General features: G+C 41.3%; 2 protein-coding genes and 1 long non-coding RNA gene across 9 annotated transcripts in view; 2 read left to right on the forward strand and 1 right to left on the reverse strand.

The window, feature by feature from the left end:
* Positions 1-79: 79 nt before the first annotated feature.
* On the forward strand, positions 80-4,520 carry si:dkey-79d12.4 (zinc finger protein 70). 4 transcript variants are annotated; one of them, XR_004898470.1, is made up of 3 exons: positions 80-154; positions 1,560-3,663; positions 3,695-4,520. XR_004898470.1 is itself a non-coding variant. In XM_036005932.1 (3 exons), exon 3 carries the CDS (start codon positions 1,592-1,594, stop codon positions 3,527-3,529), a length of 1,938 nt encoding a protein of 645 aa, XP_035861825.1. In that variant the 5' UTR covers positions 137-154; positions 445-486; positions 1,560-1,591; the 3' UTR covers positions 3,530-4,520. The 4 variants fall into 4 exon arrangements, 3 of the variants coding, with proteins under 3 accessions (XP_031154716.2, XP_035861824.1, XP_035861825.1); XM_036005932.1 differs by adding an exon at positions 445-486 and having other exon boundaries at positions 137-154; positions 1,560-4,520; XM_031298856.2 differs by having other exon boundaries at positions 1,560-4,520.
* Positions 4,067-21,983, reverse strand: part of kcnn4 (potassium intermediate/small conductance calcium-activated channel, subfamily N, member 4) — a 23,687-nt gene continuing 5,770 nt past the window's right edge. The window contains exons 2-9 of one of the 3 annotated variants that reach the window (XM_031298857.2): positions 21,656-21,751; positions 17,442-17,878; positions 14,555-14,690; positions 11,038-11,148; positions 8,451-8,572; positions 7,202-7,271; positions 5,151-5,317; positions 4,067-5,020 (exon numbers count right to left, since the gene is read on the reverse strand). In XM_031298857.2, the coding sequence (XP_031154717.1) occupies positions 5,017-5,020; positions 5,151-5,317; positions 7,202-7,271; positions 8,451-8,572; positions 11,038-11,148; positions 14,555-14,690; positions 17,442-17,878; positions 21,656-21,751 (1,143 nt within the window). In that variant the 3' untranslated portion in view covers positions 4,067-5,016. Of the gene's footprint in view, positions 5,021-5,150; positions 5,318-7,201; positions 7,272-8,450; positions 8,573-10,206; positions 10,818-11,037; positions 11,149-14,554; positions 14,691-17,441; positions 17,879-21,655; positions 21,752-21,983 lie in introns of those variants that run through there. The other 2 variants (XM_031298858.2, XM_036005933.1) reach the window with 2 other exon arrangements.
* LOC118496006 overlaps positions 9,589-21,983 on the forward strand; it is a 25,924-nt gene continuing 13,529 nt past the window's right edge. Inside the window, exons 1-2 of one of the 2 annotated variants that reach the window (XR_004898472.1) lie at positions 9,589-9,600; positions 19,242-19,245. This is a non-coding gene — a long non-coding RNA (uncharacterized LOC118496006). Of the gene's footprint in view, positions 9,601-19,241; positions 19,246-21,374; positions 21,388-21,983 lie in introns of those variants that run through there. The other variant, XR_004898471.1, reaches the window with a different exon arrangement.

Consider the following 21,983-nt stretch of genomic DNA (forward strand, 5'->3'; position numbering starts at 1 on the left):
TTCAGTTAATCAAATTAAAATCATAACATTACGTTGCATAGTTCCTTTCAGTGAAACCTCCAGCTGCATTCTGGGAGGTGTATGCATCCCTCTTCCGGGTTTAACCGGATATGGAGGAGTTCTGGAGTGGACGCCATCAAAAAAGACTTGAAACGTAACATTTGAAGGGTTTTTCTTTTTGTTATGTAGCTACGGAATCGTAGGCTATCTGAATTATTGCCACCTGTACAGATGGATGCGCTTCAGACACAGATTTTGGATAGAGGATATAATACAATTATTACTACCGGAATCATTACATACAAGTTGACGTTAACGCTAACGTTAATGTTAGCTGTTTGTGTTTTTTTAAGTAACGTTAACAGTTAACGTTAACTGACCAGGACGAACCGTCATCTTCTAGTTTGGATTCATCAAATATTTCACCTTTGCTCTGTGCTACAGGCTTCAGTGTTTGGTCCAGTACTCGTGGACATAGCTAGCTAGGTGAGTAACGTTACAGTTTCCCTGTGCAGGTAGAAGTGTAGCTAATATGTAAAGGTCTCCCGTTACAGGATTCAAACGCAGCCATATTCTTACACTAAAACATATGTAACGTTAGCTAGCTAAAAGTGGGGGGACAGTTGTAAAGGGAAACATAGTGACAATGGGTTGTGCTGGTAAACGAGGCAGCGTTTATTATAGTGAGGGCATGTGGAGACTCAAAAAGTAAACCACACTAGAGCTGCAAATGATGATTATTTCTTTTCATTCATTGTTCTGTCCGAGGTTTCTGCCTGTTAAAAGGAACTTTTTCCTCGCCACTGTCGCACCAAATGCTTGCTCTTATCGGGGAATGGTTGGGTCTCTGTAAATTAGTGAGTGTGGTCTAGACCTACTGTAGCTGCTCTATCAGTAAAGTGTCCCGAGATAACTTCTGTTATGATTTTGACTGATTTGATTTGAGTGAAATAAAATTGAATTGAGCTTTTAATGTGTTGCTTTTTCGATTAATTGATTTACGGTTTAGTCTATAAACGGTGAGACATTTTTGTCACAATTTCCCAGACCCTAAGGTGACCTTATATCAAGACAAAAAAAAGACACGGGTATGCAGCCATGCTAGCAGCTCTGAGGCTGTATATCAGCAAACAGCAACCATGTTCACAATTACAATGCTGACATGCTATTGCATAACATTACATGTTATTAGTATTTCATAACACAAAGTACAGTTTAGGCTAATGGGCATGTCATTAGTTCTGCAGGTATGATGATTTTAGAAAAGTCAGAGCATAGCCAAGTTGGTGGGCTTCTGTCTGGGGACATTGACGTTCTGATAATTGACTGAAACGAATTAGCAACAATGATACGATATGAACTGATTTGTTTTGTTTTTTATCAGTTTATGGTATTATTATTTCAGCTCATATACATATAATAACTGTAGTTTTGGCAGAATCTACTAAATAGTTGTCTGCTATGATGCTTGTGCTGTGATGCTTGCATAAAACCAGTAATATGGATTTATTACCAAACATTTTTTGAAGTGATTCTGTCCATTTTGCTTTAAATTGCAGACCGCCCAGTGGTTTGCCTGGACCAGCTCCTTATGTCTGAAGACTCAAGCAGCGATGAAGAATGGCAGCTGGATGCACACCCAGTGGCGAAATGTTGGGAGTGTGGCAAAAAGTTCAGCAAAATAACTAGCTTGCTGTCTCACTACAAAAGCCACAATATTAGAGCTACCTGCCACATCTGCAAGGTCACTTTCCGACGCCTGACGTCGCTATCCATGCACCTGGATAATGCACACTCCCCACCGCTTTGCAAAAAGTGCAATCAGTCTTTCAGTAACGGGTGGGAGTTGAACAAGCATGCAGAGACACGTTGCATGGGTTTAATGCCATTTCAAGAAGCTCCCTCTTTGATTTCAGCTATCATATATCAGAATAGTGACAACTTTCCTATTGACGCGACTGCAGAGCAAAGCATAAAGTCGGTGCTGCGTGACTCAGTGTCGGAGTTGAGGCCTCAACAAAGAATTGAGATGGAGCCTGAGAGAGCGGAGACATCTAAAAACAGTGTAGAGTATACAGTGGGTGAAGATGATAATGATATGGACATGGAGAGTGATTGTGAGAAAGCAGATGATTCAGCAAGCACTGAATCTGATGACGAAGATAAGACATACTCTCAACCTGCAGACTTGTGTCCAGATGATCCAGAATCAGATGGGGGCTCAAGTTCAACTGAATCTTCCAGTGAACCTTCTCACAGTCCGCACACTGAAACCCCCCCTGCAGCCCTTCCTACTGTCGATAGTTCAATATGCGCTGCGTGTGGTAGAGGGCCGTTTCGGTCAATGAAGCTTCATTTGCTGCACTGTAGTGGTATAAAGGTAAAATATCAGTGTTCAGTGTGCAAGAAGCTCTTTCTAACTGAGCTGTCTCTAAATGAACACTACATGCCTTTGTATTCCTGTGAAATCTGTGGCCAAGTTTTCCCTAACAAGAACTCGTACCATCACGAGCAGTGTCCCGTGGGAACCAAATCACCTCTGGTCCTCTTTTGTCCCGAGTCAATGCCGCAAGCGTGTAACGTATGCAAATCCTTTTTCACCACTGCCAAATCTTTATTAAACCATGTCACCAAAGTTCACACGTCAGTGGTCAGCACCAAGGTGTGCATTATTACCAATCCATCAGTGTTGACTGATAAAAAGGTTTCACCAGGTTACCGTGGCACCGCAGCCCAGTCAGTCATCAGTAGTCCCAATGTAGTCAACCAGGTCATAAATGGAAAGCTCTGTTTTGGCCAGACCCATGCAGGGTGTCTGTCTAGCCCTTCCTTTCTCTCGACCTCGTCCCACGCAGGCAGACCTCCGGCCACTATATACAAGGCGTCCTCTGCTGCACCTGTCAGACTGGGGAAAGACGGTGCCTTCGGTCCAACCAACCAGCCTTTAAGCCGTCCCTCTGCACCTTTATTCGTCCCTCCTGGTGCCGCTGACAAAACTCCAGCCACTGTGGCCTGTGACCCCGTCACCCCACCAATGCCCACTATTGTGGCCATGTTTGAGAACGACAGCCAGGGCGTCGCTTTGATGAAACGTATGAACACAGGCTGGCGCTCCAAGGCCCCTTACCCCTGCAGGCAGTGTGGTGCCATCTTGCGGCAGCCCTCCCTCATTATCAGCCACCGCTACCTCCACCGAGGCCGCCGCTCACACCAGTGCCAGTGCGGCCGAGCATTTAAGCACCGGCTGCACCTGTTGCGGCATTGCGTTCAGCACGCGGAGACCATCAGCTACATCTGTGTCAGCTGTGGGGAGACTTTCACAGGAGCAAAACTCTTAGCTGAGCACATGAAGGGCAAGTCACGGAAGAAATCGCATTCTGCACGTACATGGAAACTTCAAGTTAAGAGAAAGTGCAGAATGCCCTTTACATGTGACTGTGGACAACTCTTTTTTAGGCCTTCGGCTTACATATGGCACCAACTTAAAAACGGGACAAAAACGAAACGATTGAAGACGCCTTTAGAATGACAAAGCGGCCACATCGCTGGTTCCTCCATGGCTTTTAGGTACTCCTCTCAAGCTTTGTGCACCACACTTTAAAACAAAGTGTTAGATGAAAAGGGATCTTTGACATCTGATTGTCACTCTTTTGTTTATTTTTGTAAGAAAAAAAAAAATCAAAGCAAAATCACATACACATTCATTCTTAATGGCTTTTAATTATAAGCGTGTCCTGGATGGTTGTTAACATGTTTTCACCATGTGCAAATGATACATTGTAAGCAATGTCAGAACAAGTTCCTCATAAGTTCTTTTGAAAACACACCAAAGTACAAATTAATCCACAAGGAACAACACATCAAAACTCCAGTTCATCCTCCAGAGCGAGAGTAAATCCAGTTTAGCAAAAATGTTCTCACAAAGTGCATTCTTATCAGTGAGGTTTGTGTGGGAGTTTCTGACTCCTCGTTTTTACTACAGCTGATACAAATGTTATGCTCTTAACTGTGAAACATTGTAGATGTCTTGGTTTTCAGATTTTAAAAATAGCATATGACTTTTTTTATATATAGTTGTTATATAATCTTCATGGTTTTAATGTTAATGGTCCTCAATATTATGTAGTTTACATCATTTATGTCCACTAGATGGAGCTGTGGGTTGCTTAAAGACAACCCACACTCATGTTTCATTGTTCTCCGAGCAGGTGTAAACTGTTAGAAGTTTTTCCTGCATCAGTTGATTACAACCTCAAATGTTCACATGAATATTTGAGTTTCAGATGACATCCCTTAAAAGCCCAAGCACAGTTTGAAATAAAGGTTTCTTCCACAGTGCTTGAATTGACATTTAGTTGTTTTTTTTTCTCTGTTATGAGCATCGAAACACATTTCATTCACAATTACCTTGGTGGGTTAGGGGAAAGCAGAACAATGAGGACTTGTTAGAGATTGTATTATATTCAAAATTCCTGTTTGCAAACAATAATCAACCATTTAACCATTAAACTGTCTGCTAATGAAAAAGAGCATTTGCAAGAGTTTTTTTTTATACAACTGATTAGGCAAAAACTGTAAAATATTGCATGAAATTTTAAATAAAATTAACGTAAAAATAGGTATCTTATTCCACAGGAATAAGCAATGACAGAGTCCATCAATGAAACTTTACAAATAGTTAAAAGAGCAAGCTCTGAAGCCTGTGCATCGTCACAAATATATTAAATATAAGCTGAAAACACAACATATTTCTCAAAATGCGCTGTGTGATTCGCGCCACAGTTATTGGAAGTCTTGTTTTATCTGTATACTTTTACAGCTATGAGTCACTGTGCAGTGCACTCAACACAGGGTCAGAAGATGAGATCTTTAGTAGGTATGCCAGTCCTTCAAGTGGTTCAGCATGTTAGGAGTCTGGAGCAGCTCCAGGTGGAGAGGATTTACCGTCTCACTTTGAGTACTGTAGATGAAACACTGACAAATACTATATGTTTTCCGTAAGTGTATGAAGCCATGTCACCTGCAACAACAAAAATCAACCAAAAAACGTGTTATTTTCCTGAGCAGGTACGATTAAGCTTAGATACCACATCCTGCACTGTTTTGAGAGCGGATCTGTGCAACGTCGCTGGCAGCTAAGTATTGTTTACCTGATCTCTGGGTTTCGTTGACGTAGAACCTGAGACAGCAGCTCAGAGGTTTGTTGGAAGCAGCGACTCAGCTCGTCCAGCTTCTGCTCCATGGAAAGGATACGCTGCTCCAGCTCCCGATAGGAGTTGTTCCAATTGGCACTGAGGTCGCACATGATCATCTGCATCTGTTGAAATCAGACACACAATGCAAATGCAAAGGTTTTTTGGTATTTACAAGGGGAAAACACTGGGAGTCAAACTACAGCCATAAATCTAATATTACTAAACATTATGCAGAAACATTTTAAAGTGGCCATATTATGCTCATTTTCAGGTTCATAATTGTAATTTGAGATTGTATCAGAATAGGTTAACGTGGTTTAATTTTCAAAAAACACTTTTTGTTGTACTGCACATTGCTGCAGCTCCTCTTTTCACCCTGTGTCAAGTCTCTGTTTTATACGGAGCCCCCCTGGGGTCAGTCGAGAAAAAAAAACTAAATCGTGCGCACAGAATAAAAATCCGTTCCCTCGGTTTCATAAACTGTACACACGGATTCATAATCCATGCTCTCGGTTTCATAAACTGTGAGCAAAGTTAGAAAGATATTCACAGATTCTAACTTCGGGGATCAATTACTCTATAGCGAAATGTTATTAAATCAAACGATGCATCTTTCCTAACATAGTAAGGTTAACAACGAGCTACAAACTCATTTTCATCAAAACGAGCCGTCCTCCGACCTGGAGAAACAACAGTTTCTAGTTTATGAAACCAAGAGCACGGATTTTTATTCTGTGCACATGGTTTAGTTTTTTTTTTCTCAGCTGACCCCGGGGCTCCGTAGTTTTAGCTACAGAGTGAGACCTCGCAACTTCTGTAACATCTGTGTTGTCAGTTGCACATGCGCAGTAGCTAGGTAAGGATTACGTAAACTAGCTAGCTGTTTCTGCAACTTCGGCCTGTACAAGGCAGGATTAGCTGGGAGACTTCTTCTAAACGAGGGCGCACTTCCAACTTTGCGTGGAATACCTGCAGAACAGGGACATGTAAGTAGTTCTATACAATTTATTTTGTAGATTAGGGTGAATTTGTGTGTGTTGTAGCAGTGTTTTGCCAGTGAGAACGAGCTAGCATGCTAGCGGTTAGCAACCTAGGCCCCTTGTCTCGGCTGGTTGTGTAGAAAGCCGTGCAGATTTTGAACAGCTCAGCCGGAGACTGAAGGCAGGACACATTCAGAAACTGTATCTCACTCAAAACAGCATGGATGTTTTTTTTTCAAAGTTTGTATGCGTGTGGAAGCACCAGAGACACAAAATAACACCCCAAATCCCAGAAAAAGTGATTTTTTCATAATATGGGCACTTTAAATGTATGTTGCCGATTTATAATGAAGCTTTGGAGAGTTGATGTCTCTGACTGACTCACTGGGACAGACTCAAAATCATTCCAGTGTTGCCAACAGAAACTGTGTCACTACATTTGGCAGCCCTTTTAGCAACTTGGTTAAAAAAAGAAGCCAACAGCAACAAATCTGGTTACTTTTTTAGACCTCTATGCTCGCTGTGGCTCAGGCTCAGCGGCACTCAGTCAGTAAGCGAGAGCAGCATGTTCAGTTTACTGCACGGCAGTCAGACTGTAACGAGCTGATTGCAAAATGGCCATGGCATGGTTTAATATTGACATGTTACCAAGGGGCTACACTTGCAGTCTGAAAAAATAGGATTTATATATATATATATATATATATATCAATCAGGAAAATGCATTTTAAAGTGCACAAATGACACAATAATGCATCCCACCTGGTAACGTCTTTATTTCTTGGGTTTCTTCCACATGGAAAACCTTTCTGGGTTTGTTCATTCCTGACACAAATGACTCCTGAGACATTTTATGAGAGATTTTTTAACAAGCATTTAATGTGTCTGAACACCTAGCAATAAACAGCAGATTGTAAAATACTGCGTAATAGTCTATGTAAGTAGTGAGTGTTTCAGGGGGATCTTTGTCATCTTATTTTGCATTAGCCTTTCCAATGTAATATTCCAGTGACAGCTGTCGCTTACCTTAGGGAGGTCCACCATCTCACTGACGTAATCTCTCAGTTTTTTTTGTTTGAGGCGTAAATGCCGAAATCTGCGCAGAAAGAGAAGGTTTGATAGATCTCAGTCATGTGGAAGTATTTCAAACATAATTGCATAATAGTAATTTAATGTTCTAGTGCGACACTATGTCTTTGATTTAAAAAAAGAAGAAGAAGAAGAAAGCCAATATGATATTACTATGTGTAGAATTCAGGTTATATCTATGGTTTAAATGCTCCAATGAGTTCTGAAGTGCATATCTACAGATGGAGCATCCTATGTTTGGAATAATAGAACAGTCCTCCTGGCACCACACAGAACCCCTGATTTGTTGAGGAAAATGCTGACAACTGAGTATTCCACTACTCAACCTGCAGGAGTCGTGCTGTTTGTTAAATAGCTATAAAACATTGCTAGAAGGGTTTTGACATAAAGGTGGAAAAGGGCTAAATTTAGTATCTGGGGTGGATGAAACCAGCGAAAAAAGATATATGGAAAGCTATATTGCAATCAAGCAGCCAGTCTCTGAAGACATTAGAGTGGTGGTCTCATTATAGTATGATGTTCTTAATCCCAAAGTGTGGAGATGCCACCCGCTCACACTTTCCACAGTGTATTTATTTATAGTGGCTCTGCCCGGGTTAAAGCAGGAAGCAAAACCCCTCCACCCAGGCTGACACACACACATAATCCTGTTGTCAGAGTAATGAAGCATGCAATCACACTTCTGGACTTCCTGCCTTGTGCAATACACTTGTTCTTAGAAGCTCAGGCTTAATAACAACAGGACACCACTTAAATGAAAAAATGTGTTCCAACTGAATGAAGATGGCTCCGCATTACAATGGTTCCCTTGTCTTTTTTTGTGAGGAGTGCTTCAGAAGATGTTTACCATGTTGTGTATTACTGTCAAATTATAGTGTAAGTAGTAAAAACAAATAGTTATTTTCCAGCATGTCTAAAAACGCTGCCTTGAATTCTGTGTAATAAAAGTGTGGACCCTTGTTCCCACATGTCCTGCTCACATAAGAGGGCAACAAATCTAGTTAGTGATCTGAATTAGTCATTAAAAACTGTGACTATGTGGTTAAGCATTTTGACACTAAGTTAATGACCCATAAAATACACATGTAAGTCAGACAAGCCACCACCCATGTACATCCCTCGCCCAGATACACACACACTACAGACATCCTGCCTGCACCTATCAATTTGCGATACAGTAACTCACACTCTGATGGCTTCCAGAAGGCATCTCTGGTGTCTTCGGTGCTCTCCACGGTTACCCTTTGTGAGGTTTGTGCGGTGCAGAAGCCAGCACTCTCTGAGCACATTAGCAGCAGCATGGCGGATCTGGTGAAGAGAGAGAAGCATCCAAATTGACTGATAAAAACCATGGAGGTTGCAGGACCACAAACGTGGTAATAAGACCATCAAGATAAAGTCAGTCAATTAGCTTGCAAGCTTGACTAACAAAAACACAGCGCTTATCATGTTCCTTAGATAGAATCTGCTTCATATCAATCATTAGTAAAAGTATGAGTCATCCAAGGCAGATGATTGAATCCAGATAGTCTTTTCTGTTGAACTATTTTGCTCTATGGTACTGATTACAGATACAACAGAAGAACTATGAAGGAGATGCTTATATACAAGAATTTGAATGAGGTTTAGACATTGTCCGGTATCACCTTTTTGCACCTTTCTCATTGATTCTATTCATGTCTGTTTGTCTTCCTGCACAAATCACTGTAAATGCCCAGTGATGATGTCACTCTGGCCCTGTTGTGAGGGTTATTAATAGAGGCTGTCACTGTCTGCATCCAGATGTCTTCCCTTGTTCCCATCAGTGTAAATCTGGACTGCACCAGATAGCTCAGAAGGATGCACACACAAGCACAAACACACACACACACACACAGGCCAGAACAACCAACATAAAGATGAACCAAGTGACAGGATGCAGCCACCGGAGAAAGGAAATGGTTGTATCCTCCAAAGCAGTGCACCTACCGCAGTCAGATGCTGCTTTACAGTTTGGTGAAAATCTGTAACACTGCACGCAAAACAAATGCTGATTCTAGGAACTCTATTAATCATAACACATTCATGTATAGTCCTAAGACACTTTTCTGGCTTCATGACAATGTTTCCTTGTAAGCATTTGCATATGTATTTAGCCTATCAGACACTTCCTTCTTCCCATCAATAACCAAACACTTGAATCCTGTTCGAGCCTACAAAGAAAATCCTTTGTAAGCCACTTCCAAACACGCACTCACAAACACACGTACATAAGCTCATCCAGTTTCCTGCCCATCGCTGCACCGTCCTGAGCTGACACAAGTTTCTTTCCTGACAGGGATCAGATGATTTCCTCTGTTTGATGCCTTGAAAATGCTACAAAGGGGTTGGCACCTCGCTCCTCTTTTCCCACACTATCCTGTCCTCTGGTGTCTCTTATTTAAGAAAGAAAACCACTAATAAGACTCGAAAACCAAAACATGCACGCGACACGGAAAGTAGTGACGCTTCCATCCTGGCTGCTCCATCCGCTTTGTCATTCTTCTTATGTGTCTTGCTACACTGCAGTTACCTCGGATAGAAGGGAGGGCAGTCGACTGTTTACTAAATGTTTACATAGGGAAGTTTATATAATTATTGGATAAATATTATCACAAAATATGAGCCACTATTTCCAGAATCTACAGCAGAAATATAACAATCACACTTTTGTCACGTTATATTGAACATTTAAATTTAGATCTGCATTTCTTCGTCAAAGTTACAAGGTACAAGAGAGCCTGTAATGTCATTAGGGCTTATTTGGTGACATGACTCTACACCTAAGATGATTTTCTAAGTAAAAAGTAAATTATCTGGGTGGCTGGGTAGCTCACCTGGTAGAACGCGCGCCCATATATAGAGACTTTCTCGTCGACGCAGCGGCTGCGGGCTCGACTCTGACCTGCGGCCCTTTGCTGCATGTCATTCCCCCTCTATCTCCCCTTTCACATCTTCAGCTGTCCTATACAAATAAAGGCCTAAAAATGTATCTTAAAAAAATGTATCTGACCTATATTGAGCTGTTAATGTGTTAATAATTGTAATTGAACTTATGTAAAGATTCTGTTTTCATTAAGTCCTCCGCAGAAAATGGTTGAATGCTGCTGTGGTTTTCGTCGACCAAACTTTTACATGATTTGGCACATTCGATACAAATGACATATTTTACATAACTGACAAGCATTTTCCAAAGCACAGCAAAGTGTTTTACATTTTTATGGAGTTATGTTATTGTTGTCTGGCACTGCAGAACAGACTTTTCAAATCATTCTGCACTACCACAGCTGCATTACCACGCAATGTTCCACAATAAACACAGACACTGTGATAGATTACCTAAGTTAAACAAGTTTCAAGTTTCTGCAAGCTGACTTTCATACAGAAATTAAAGGAGAAGGTACATTCAAAAATCAAAAATATTAAAGCATAGAGAGTTAGCAGTAATGTAAAGAATGCATGATTTGTAGAAAATGGGCCAAAACATGCCAACAATACTGGTATCTTCTTGGAAGTAACACTTGTCAGATGAAGCCTGTTAGAGTGATGCAAAGGATAAGAAACAACAAAATCCCAAGTAAAAATGACCGTCCATGGACATCAAAAAGTCATATTTCTGTTAAAGAAACTGTTGCAAAGAATAAATCACAAATAGGTGAGTTGCCATGTTGTTCTTATAGTATTACAGTGTTTTCATAATGTAAACTATAACATTATAACATACATTTGCCAAATAACACTTATTTTGCTCTTACCCGTTTAGAGATCTGGATGTCCAGCATGAAGAAGTGCACATGTTTCTCTCCTTTGTTCAACGCCAGCATCTTGGTAACGACTGCCACCAGCATAGCAGTACAGGCTACACCCTAAAACCCAACACACACACACACACGCACGCACGCACACACGCACGCGCACACACACACACACACACGCACACACGCACGCACGCACGCACGCACACACACACACACACACACACACACACACACACACATACACACACACACACACACACACACACACAGTGGTTGGCATGGTTACTAATATATCTACCATCTGCCTGTCTTCTCAACAGTTTCTCAATAGTAATGTAAGCGTTTGAGACCGATCCTGGATACTGTAGTGACATCGACAAAACAGAACTCAAGAGACACTTTTGCAGTCTGAATATGTCTAAATCCTCAACAGTGGGTCTTGTGTGTTTTGGCTCCACCATTCCCCTCAAGGGAAAACACTTCTTCAGAAATCTGAATGTTGATCGTCATACCTCATATGGTTTCGTCCAATAAATCAAAGTTATATTTACACAGAGAATTTAATGGTTAAAAACAGACCTCTGTGGTACTGCTATAGTGCTGCTTTCCTCTGAGAATAGCTGTGTGCTATTGCTGGACAGGGAACCACAGAATGATGGTGAGGATTCAGATAGGGCCGCTGAGCGAATTACATCTACATAGTCACACAAATAGAGACATCACAGGAAACACAGACAAATCACTGCACTGATTTCATGTCCACCACGGATAATGATAAAAGTCTTTACCTGTTATCCTATTTTCAGCTTGCATTAGAAAGAGAGAGAGAAAAGCAGAGAGCAAGATCAAGCATGAGCATGAGAAAGCACAGTTTTAAAAGATATATTTATCCTTCACTCCAACTGCCACAAAATATCTATAATTACACTGTCTGTGAAACCTGGGAGGTACAAACTCTTTCCTTGGATCCATCCACACACAGCGGTGGGATGCAAACAGCGTTGTCAACCCCTGAACACAGCTGCAAATTAAGTTATGGCTGGAGTCGAGAAGAAGTGCTGACCTTAGAGGCGTTCAGCCATATTACAGGTGTGAGAGCCCCAGTGCCTGGCTCCCAAAACTGCCCTGATGGGAGTAGGAAATTTATTTTTTTCCAAATCACAGGCACAGGTTGGCACACCCTCCTGTTGTGGTGGTGCCAAAGGCAATAAACCACCTAAAAATGGATATGGTGGAAAGTTTTCCCTTATAAGGATGGACGCTTATAAAAACAAGGGAGATGGAGAATGAGAAAGAGGGGAAAGATTGTTTTCCACTCTGTCACAGAGGTGTCTGAACCAGACTCGTGCCCACATCCAGAATCACGGTGGTGACTCTTATCTGCTTGTACCAGAATTTAACGCAGCAGAGGTGAGGCAGTGAGTCATAGTCTAAACACACAGCCACTCCTTGCTCTCAGTGACTTATTGTTGATCTTACTTTACTGTAACTCTTTGTTTTATCTCAAGTATAATTTGCCCATCCCTTTAATCCTCCATCTCTATCTCTGACCCTCCATTCCACCTTTTTTCAGTCTTAACCTTGCCACTCCTTTGCATGACCATAAAACCACAATATTATGCTGTTACTTTAAGAAATGCACTGAGAGGTTCGTTTTGCTCTTATTTGCTCCTACTATTTGAACCGACTGTTTTATCTACTTGACTATCTCTGGGGGATACTTTTATTTCTTCCTTTTATTATTCTATGACATGAGATAAACAAGCAAAATTGAACGTTAGATATGTTATATGTGTCAGATATTACAATTTCTCCTCAAGGTATGAAAAAAGACAAAAAGTCAGTGAGCACAAAAAAACAATGACATCCCACTCCATGCAGATGTTTTGTGAGTATTGCACAGCGGCCGCTGCACGGTGACAGTTTCCCTCCTTCAGTCCTTTCGTGTGACTGCCTGGTACCACAAAGGTCTTGCAGAAACACCAGCCATTTACAGCTGTGATCTAAATCACACACGCAAGGGAATGAAGGCATTCAGGTCTGTCAGCACCACTAGGGTGTGCAGCCGGGCAAAAAGGGTCTAATGTATCCAAGAAAACTAGTGCAGAATAGGCTGTGATTGTTAGGGAAAACTCAGGGGCAGCTTGACTCTGGATACGTGAAGGTTCGGGAGACTTTGATGACTTACACAGAAGCATTTATGAATTTCGATTGAGGAGACTTAGGTTTAAGCAGTAAAGTTCAACAACAATGTAGTGTCACGTCGTGCCATACCAACTCTCCGGATTTCTGCATTTCCAAGGAGTATTTAACTCATGCTGGAGGTGTGAACCCTAAGCACAGATTGAAAACAATGTCAGCCTGACCAAACTGCAGTAGAGCCTATCATTAGCTGTGTGCGTATGTTCAACTGTGTCTTCCCTGGGTGTGTGGGGCGTCATCTAATACTGGGGATCTCGGGAGACAGAGACACAGGCCCAAGTCTTTTGTTATCATACAGCTGCTCAGTCTCCCCCTACTCTGAATACCCAGAGATGAACTACGGCCTGATCTACAAGTGTTTCCGAATTGAACATGTTTGGCTTTAACCTGTGACTTGAATGTAAGCTAGGGTACTAGTCTCAATTTAGCAGCATGAATATGTAAGCTGGAAATTCTAGCACAATGATAGAACGCAAAATGCACAGGAGAGAAGTGAACTGACATATACTGGGAAAAACTAAATAGGTAAATAGGGGAAAGAGTTGCTGCAATGGAACAGAACAGAAACGGAAGGGAGTGAAACAAACCAGAGAGGTTGATACGGAACAGTACGGAATTAAAGAGAGCAGAACAATACGGAACGGATCAGAAAGAAACAAAATAGAACAAATCAGAACATAATATAATATGTAATAGTTGGGGCTTCGTAAACTACAGAGTGTGGTCTAGACCTACTCTATCTGTAAAGTGTCTCGAGATAACTCTTGTTATGATTTGATACTATAAATAAAATTGAACTGAATTGAATATATTGGGGAGGAATGGAACAGAATAGAATGGAATTAAATTCAGCAGATTAGAACTAAACAGAACTGAAAAGGGAGACATAAATGGAATAAAATAGAACAGAAGACAAGGGAAATGATCAGAATAGAGCAGAAACTGAATAAAAGTGAAAGTAAGGGAAAAATGGTCCTGTGCAGAAACAACACAACACAATAAAATGAAATGAAAATGAGAAGAACAGCACAGAACATCGCATTTTTGTGCCTTATCAGCTGGTAGTCCATGCAGAAAAATAAGAGGTGGTTTGGTTAGAAACACATAGAAAAGTGAAACGCAGATAAAAAAGAAATTGTGTTTCGTGCTGTTCATTCTCTGATAAGAGAGCCAAAGAAGTCAAAGCAAGCACGTGAAATGAGATAACACAAAGTGGTTTATATACTTCAATATGCACACAGTTGCATATATTTTTAGCACTTATTTTCTCTTAAATAACATGCTTTCTCAACAAGCAACCCAACCTAGTTACCATGACTCCAGTGAAGACACACACAGCCTTGCCACAGCTGGTTTTGGGTGCCACATCCCCATAGCCCACTGTGAGGAAGGTGATGGCTATGAGCCACATAGCTGTGTCCATGCGACCTGTCATTTCTTTGGTCTGTCTGCAGGAGGGAGAAAGCAGGAGTGAGACTGTGTCGTAACAAAACGTGTATTCAGACTGTATTAATGGGCCCGGCCACATTCCTAACATAAACTTAACTGTAATTAACTTTTACATAAGCCCACCCATGGTAAATCTAAACAATCATCAACACCATTTTAACTTGTGTACATAACCATAACCTAAACATAACCTGTTTGAATCAGATCCCAGTGACATTTTATTTTAGTCTGCAATTTCCTAATAATTTCCTTGGAATAACTATCTAATTCAGTATTGTATGGAAAATAGAGACGAGAGAAGTTGTGGGAAAGTAAGTTAGGTTTGTGGAGGTTACAAGCATTATTGTTGATTTCCAGATGTATTACTGTGAAAGGACTGTTCTATTTAAACCAAATTAAATCCATCCATTACTAATTCATTAATCTTATATGGACAGTAGACATTTCTATCCTTTGTATTGGCTATATTGTGATATCGCCTTGCCCTATCCATAGGTTGAATTCTTGCTTATAGACAAATTTCAGATTTTTGCATGTTAAACTGGCCTACTGTGCACTTGCTTAAAGACTAGCAATGAATTGAAATAAAGTAATTGGAAGTGTACAAATTGATTCACAACGACCAATTTTTTTATAATCGGTACAAGTTACATCGTCCCTTACAGGGACCTTTTTATGATTTTTTTTTATGTTTATAACTTTATGTCTTAGATACTGCAATAAACAAAACATATGCACAATGAGTCTTTCAACTTTGATAAAGGTGTGGTCTGTTAATCAAACTGTGTTATCAGTGCAGATGCTACTTAGGAAGAAATGGGTACCAGTGTAAACTTGTAAAACATTATAAAGCACAAGCCCAATGTAAACTTGTCAGAAACCACACAGAGAAGTCATACAGTGTGAGTGTTCATCCTGGAAGTGTAACAGTAACAACAACAAAACAAACACAAGACTGTAACATGTGAAACTGAAGGCTAAACCTCCCATTAGGGTTCAAATGAACGAATGACCTCACACTGTTCAAATAGCCAGACTGCGGAGGATAAAGTTGACATTTAGTTGGCTCACGTTAAAGAGCAATTTGTCAGAATAACGACATAGAATTTGATGATTATCAAAGCAGTTATTGGACATCCATTCTGAAAAGGAAAGTCAAATTGACCATCGAGGTTTGAGGAGGAATGTTAAACTACCAAACAATTAATTTTTCTTTAATGTGCATGTGTGTGACGGGGACTGGAAGTTTGGGGGACGATAACAGACAGAGCTGTGTGTGTGTGAGTCTGTCTGTCTGTGTGTGTGTGTGTGTGTGTGTGTGTGTGTGTGTGTGTGTGTGTGTGTGTGTGTGTGTGTGTGCGCGTGTGTGTGTGTGTGTGTGTGTGTGTGTGTGTTTCCTTCATAATAGAGAGTAACAGTGAAGGAAACCATAAAAACGTTTTACCGTTTACTTTGTGAATCATTATTTACTGTATTATATACTACAAAATACCATTCAGAAACATTTTTGTCTCTTCTTTCAGATATCAAAAGTTCACTATTTGGCACAAGAGTCTCTCATTGAAAGATAACATTGAAAACTTAGATTACTCACCTAATTTGATTTTCCTTTGATTCATTGGAAAATGTGCCTTGGGCAGTTACATATTTGCTCGATCCACGATAACTAAGTGTAGTTAAAATTCACTTTTGTAAAGGACGTGGAGAATGTTATTGTTAAAACTAATGGCCATAGTTATTGTGGAAAGCAAACAACTGGCCTTCATTCGCTGTTACTTTTTCTACATGTTGAGTCCAGTCAATATTTGTTGAGCAGGAACAGCTCTCTCATAAAACTAGAAACAATCAAGCAAAGAATATACTCTGATATGTCAAAGGAACATTACTGCTGCAGGCTCGTGAAATTTTAAGTTGAGCTTATCATACTAATTAACTTTTTTTTTGTTCTGCTAACAGTTCTGGGGGAAAAATATATCGATGCTGAATGATGGAAAAATGTTGTTAAAGAAAGGAATAGTTGGACATTTTGGAAATACATGTATTTGCTTTCTTGCTAAGACTAAGTTGAGAAGATTTATACCGCTCTCATATTTATACGCTAACTATGAAGCTACAGTCAGCAGACGGTTGGCTTAGCTTAGCACAAAACCTGGGAATAGGGGGAAACAGCTAGCCTGACTCTGTCCAAGGGTTAGAAAATAAATAATGATATCTGCCTAGCATCTCTAAAGACTCCAGGAAGTTACTGCTCCTGCAGTCAATAGCCCGGCACATAACCACCTGTACAACTACATGTGGTCATTTTTGCCATCCCTTGACTTCAGACAGAGCCATGCTAGCTGTTTATGCCTGCTTTCAGTCTTTATGCTGAGCTAAGCTAAACATCTGCTGGCTGTAGCTTCATAGTTAGTGTACAGAAATGAGAGTGGTGTCAATCTTCTTCAATATGTTTTTCTTTTACTTAACTGCTGCAAATTTTATCAGTTTATGGATTACGGTAAATTTCAGGGTAGACTGTTCCTTAAAGACTTTCACATTTAGAACAATGCCTCTTTTTGATGGATGTCCCTCATAATATGAACAGACAATCTTCAAAGTTGGTGCAAGTGCTTATGTGCCCCTTATTTGTAAAGATATTATGTACTTATTATAATGCTTAGTATGCAGAGAGAACATACATCATAATAGATTTTTTTGTAGTAGTTTGACTTGTTACTTGACTCATAAACAGTTCTCTTCCCCTCTCTTACCTCTCACACAGAGTAAGCATCCAGGACGCAGTGAGCCAGAAGAAGAGGATGAAGACCAGCAGCGTGCGCGCCGGGTATTTGTTCATTAGTATCTTGAGAACAAAGCGGAAGGTGAAGTTGATGTTGTTGAGCGAGCCGATGCTCCTGTAGGAGGCGCTCAGCAGCACTTTGCTATGCAGCAGGATGGCTCTGTGCACCAAGTACAAGCGGAGGAACATCAGCACTGATAACAGCAGCTCCACATCCATCAGGGCCTCACGGTGGTGGTTGGAAACACAGAGTGGAGCTGAGGAAGAGGAGTTGGCATGGAAGCCAACCTCCCAGTACGTGCCAACAGGATGGATGACACAGACCAACAGCTCCAGAGTAATCACGAGAACCCTGTGGCTGGTCATGGCAATACGCCAGTCCACCTGGTTGTGGTCAATGATAAACAGCTGAAAGATGGAAGAGGACAGGAAAGACAGAGAAAGAAGAAAATTATAAACTGCTGATAGAAACCAATAAAAATACAGTCACATGTTGATATTAATGTGTGAAAGTCATTATATTCTCTCTTTAAACTTACATAGAAAACACTGGATATTCTCTGACCTCTTATTTTCTTATAATACTAGTTGACAACATTGTTATTACGGTGCTGCCCAAAGCTGCCTGTTTTGTTGCACATGTTGATGTCTTTATGATACGACTGTTTCATTAGGCTAAACCTTGGAGTAAACAGATTTCACTATTCTGTCTGAACAACAGTGCAGTAAAAATACAACACCTTTCAATTCATTTTTTTCAAAACCTCTAATCAAATGTTTTTACTAGGTCACACAGAAACTTATCTTATTATTCGGCATGCTAGGATATGCATATTTGTGTGTATGTGTGTTTTGCATCTGAGGCTAAAAACATGCAAATACACAGTTCTCTACAGTACATCATGTCTTGAAAGGTCTGTGATAAGAAACATGTTTTTAAGCCTCCTACGATATGAAATTTGTATGTATGAGTGGTTCATATGTGAGAAAATGAGAATGTGTTCTCAATATATAGCTTCACTGTCACTGTGCCTCAGTTTGTTAAAAAAAAGTCAGAAATTAAGCAGGTCTACTTTTTCCTCTCCTTGCTCCACTCATTTGAAGCATCTTGATGTTCTTGGCTCGACTTATTTTGTCACCTCTGACACCCAAGATTTACATCAGGCATCACTGAACACTGCTTAGTCTCCACCCTTAGTCTGCCCCTCCTTATCTCCTCTCTGCACTTGCATGGATCCCACTTGTATCAGACACACATGACTTGCAACCAAACTGAAAACATTGTAGGTGAGAGTAAACCCAGCAGCCTGAACAAAACCTTTCTGCATATCTGTGACTGTGCATGAGGGAACATGAAAGAATGTTTACTCTGTTGAATTTCAACCACATCCCTTTATGTATATTGAATTCACACATAATGGCAGCGAGCCATGTGGATTGGAAAAATAGTGCAGCTGCAACACTGTGCATGTCTGTGTGGGCTGAGGTTTTCGTCCAGGTTTTTTTCTTTTACACACACAGCAAATATAACACAGATAACACAGTGTTGAGGCTACCATCAGTGAACCGAGATCTCCTTATAAAACAATTGCCCTCAAGTATGTTGAATAAAGTATCATTCTTACCAAGCTAATTTGGAACAAACATTTACTGGTAAAAAAAGTAATGCACAAAATTTGGCAAGTGGAGCCCTGAAGATCAACAAGGCACACACAGGCTCTTACTCGGGTACACACCACATCATTGCCACATCACATTGTGAAACCAACAGTAAGGTCGGTGAAAGTGTGGCCTGAGGGAGCTGACTCTGCACTTCAGCAGCGTTTTGAAGACACTGACTGGAGAGTGTTACTCAGGCCACACTGACATTGACTCATATGCCTCCTCCGTTCTGGACTGTATCAACTCTCACATCAATAGTGTCACCACCCTCAAATGGATTACCACTTTCCCTAATCAGAAGCCATTGATGAACAGTGAGGTCAGACTCCTGCTGAAGGCACGGGACATTGCATTCAGATCAGATAAAGCTACCAACTCCACCCCCCCTGTCACCGACACCTCCTTGCCTGATGAGCTGAACCACTTCTTTGCCCGCTTTGATAGGGAGAACAAAGAGGTGGCCATCAAGGCTGTGGTCTCTGCAGATCACCAGCCCCTCACACTCTCCACCACCGACATGTGTGTGGCACTGAGCAAGATTAATGTATGCAAGGCTGCTGGTCCTGATGTTATCCCCGGACGTGTACTCAGGACCTGTGCTGTTCAGCTGACTGAGGTTTGGACTGACATATTCAATCTGTCACTAGCCCAGGCAGCTGTCCCCGCATGCTTTAAAACCACCTCCATCATGCCGGTGCCAAAACACTCCACTGCAACAAGCCTTAACGACTTCCGTCCAGTCGCACTCACCCCCATCATAATGAAGTGCTTCGAGAGGCTGGTCCTGGCCCATCTCAAGACCTGCTTATCACCTTCACTGGACCCCTTCCAATTCGCCTACCGTCAGAACAGGAGCACAGAGGATGCCATATCTACGGCACTTCACTCTGCCCTGTCCCACCTTGACAATAGCAACACCTATGTGAGAATGCTGTTCATTGACTTTAGTTCAGCATTCAACACCATCATCCCCTCCAAACTGATCACCAAACTCAGTGAACTGGGCATCAATACCTCCCTCTGTAACTGGATTCTGGACTTCCTAACCAACTGACCTCAGTCTGTTAGGTTAGATAATCACACCTCCTCAACCATCACCCTGAACACTGGTGTACCTCAGGGATGTGTGCTGAGCCCTCTCCTTTACTCCCTCTTCACCTACGACTGCACACCTGTCCATGGCTCTAACACCATTGTAAAGTTTGCAGACGACACTACGGTGATTGGTCTCATCAGCAACAACAATGAGAAGGCCTACAGGGAGGAGGTCCAGCACCTATCCTCGTGGTGCACTGACAACAACCTGCCTCTCAACACCAAGAAGACCAAAGAGCTCATTGTGGACTTCAGGAAGTCTGAAGCTGGCACACACATCCCCATCCTCATCAACGGGACTGAGGTGGAGCATGTCACCAGCTTCAAGTTTCTGGGTGTTCACATCTCTGAGGACCTCTCTTGGACCCTCAACACCTCTACCCTGATCAAGAAGGCTCACCAGCGTCTCTTTTTTCTGAGCAGACTCAAGAAGGTCCACCTGTCTCCTCAGATCCTGGTGAACTTCTACCGCTGCACCATCGAGAGCATCCTCACCAACTGTGTCACAGTCTGGTATGGCAACTGCTCTGCCCGTGACCAGAAAGCACTGCAGAGGGTGGTAAAAACTGCCCAACGCATCACCGGTTCCTCACTCCCCTCCATCGAGACTATCCAGGGCAAGCGATGCTTGCGTAAGGTGCGCAGCATCATCAAAGACTGTTCTCACCCCAACCGCAGACTGTTCACCCCACTCCCCTCCGGGAGGCGTCTCAGGTCTCTCCGCACCCGCACCAGCAGGTTCAGAGGAAGCTTCTTTCCTGCGGCTGTTACCCTACTGAACTCTGCATCCCGGTGATAATTAATCTACTAAGCCCCCCACCCCCGGACAATTTGCACTACCCTACCCCACCCATACTGTTCTATTTATTTATTTACAGATGTACATACTGTAATTACACCTATACATAGCCAAATTCTACTGCTCTTCATATTATTCATCCTGCACATACACTTATTCTTACTATTCTTATAGTGTTACCACACTGCACATAGCTGTACATACTGTACATATCTGTCTATATGGTTCATTCAGTATATCCATATTTATTCTGTTTTTCTTACTATATATTCTGTTAATACAATGCATATATCTATATCTATATTATTCTCACTACTAGTATAATGTCACTGCTACTACATTGCACATATCTGTACATGTTGTTCATACATTGTTCATATTACATAACCATATTTAATCTGCTCTTATAACACTGCAATATATTTATTGTCCTGCCTATGCACCACCTGTCTATACTTTGTATATCGCATTGCACTTTTCTGCGTTTTTTGCACTTCTGGTTGAACGCAAACTGCATTTCGCTGTCTTTGTACTTGTACACTGCACAATGACAATAAAGTTGAATCTAATCTAATCTAAAAATCACAATAAGGGCGTCCAAACTGTTAAAAACAAAAAGGCAAACTCACCCTAATGTCCTTATAATGGAAAGCTATGATGAGGATCAGGAGACACCCAGTGGACAGGCTGATGGAGCAGTTGATGAATAAGGCAATGTTTGAGCCCTGGGAAGGAAATGGAGACAATATAGATAAGGCATAAAGATTTGATTTCTTTCCATTTATGTTCTCCATCATCATGATTTATAGAATAGCTCCTGAACTGAACCACACCATTTATTTTGCCCACTGTGGTAATGACAGGGGTGGAAAGAGGACCAAAGTATTCAAATCAAGTACAAATGCTAATTATATCATATAAGGAGAGGTTCAGATTACCTTTAAAGACAATTATTGA

This window comes from Sander lucioperca, chromosome 10 (assembly GCF_008315115.2).
Source record: "Sander lucioperca isolate FBNREF2018 chromosome 10, SLUC_FBN_1.2, whole genome shotgun sequence".
In the NCBI taxonomy this organism is placed as follows: domain Eukaryota; kingdom Metazoa; phylum Chordata; class Actinopteri; order Perciformes; family Percidae; genus Sander; species Sander lucioperca.

What these genes read in the sequence shown, in the direction of transcription:
- si:dkey-79d12.4 (XM_031298856.2), top strand. Translation starts at nt 82, where the DNA reads ATGCATCCCTCTTCCGGGTTTAACCGGATATGGAGGAGTTCTGGAGTG. An exon ending in CATCAAAAAAGACTTGAAAC is followed by an intron (nt 155 to 1,559) that starts GTAACATTTGAA and finishes TTTAAATTGCAG; the next exon opens with ACCGCCCAGTGGTTTGCCTG.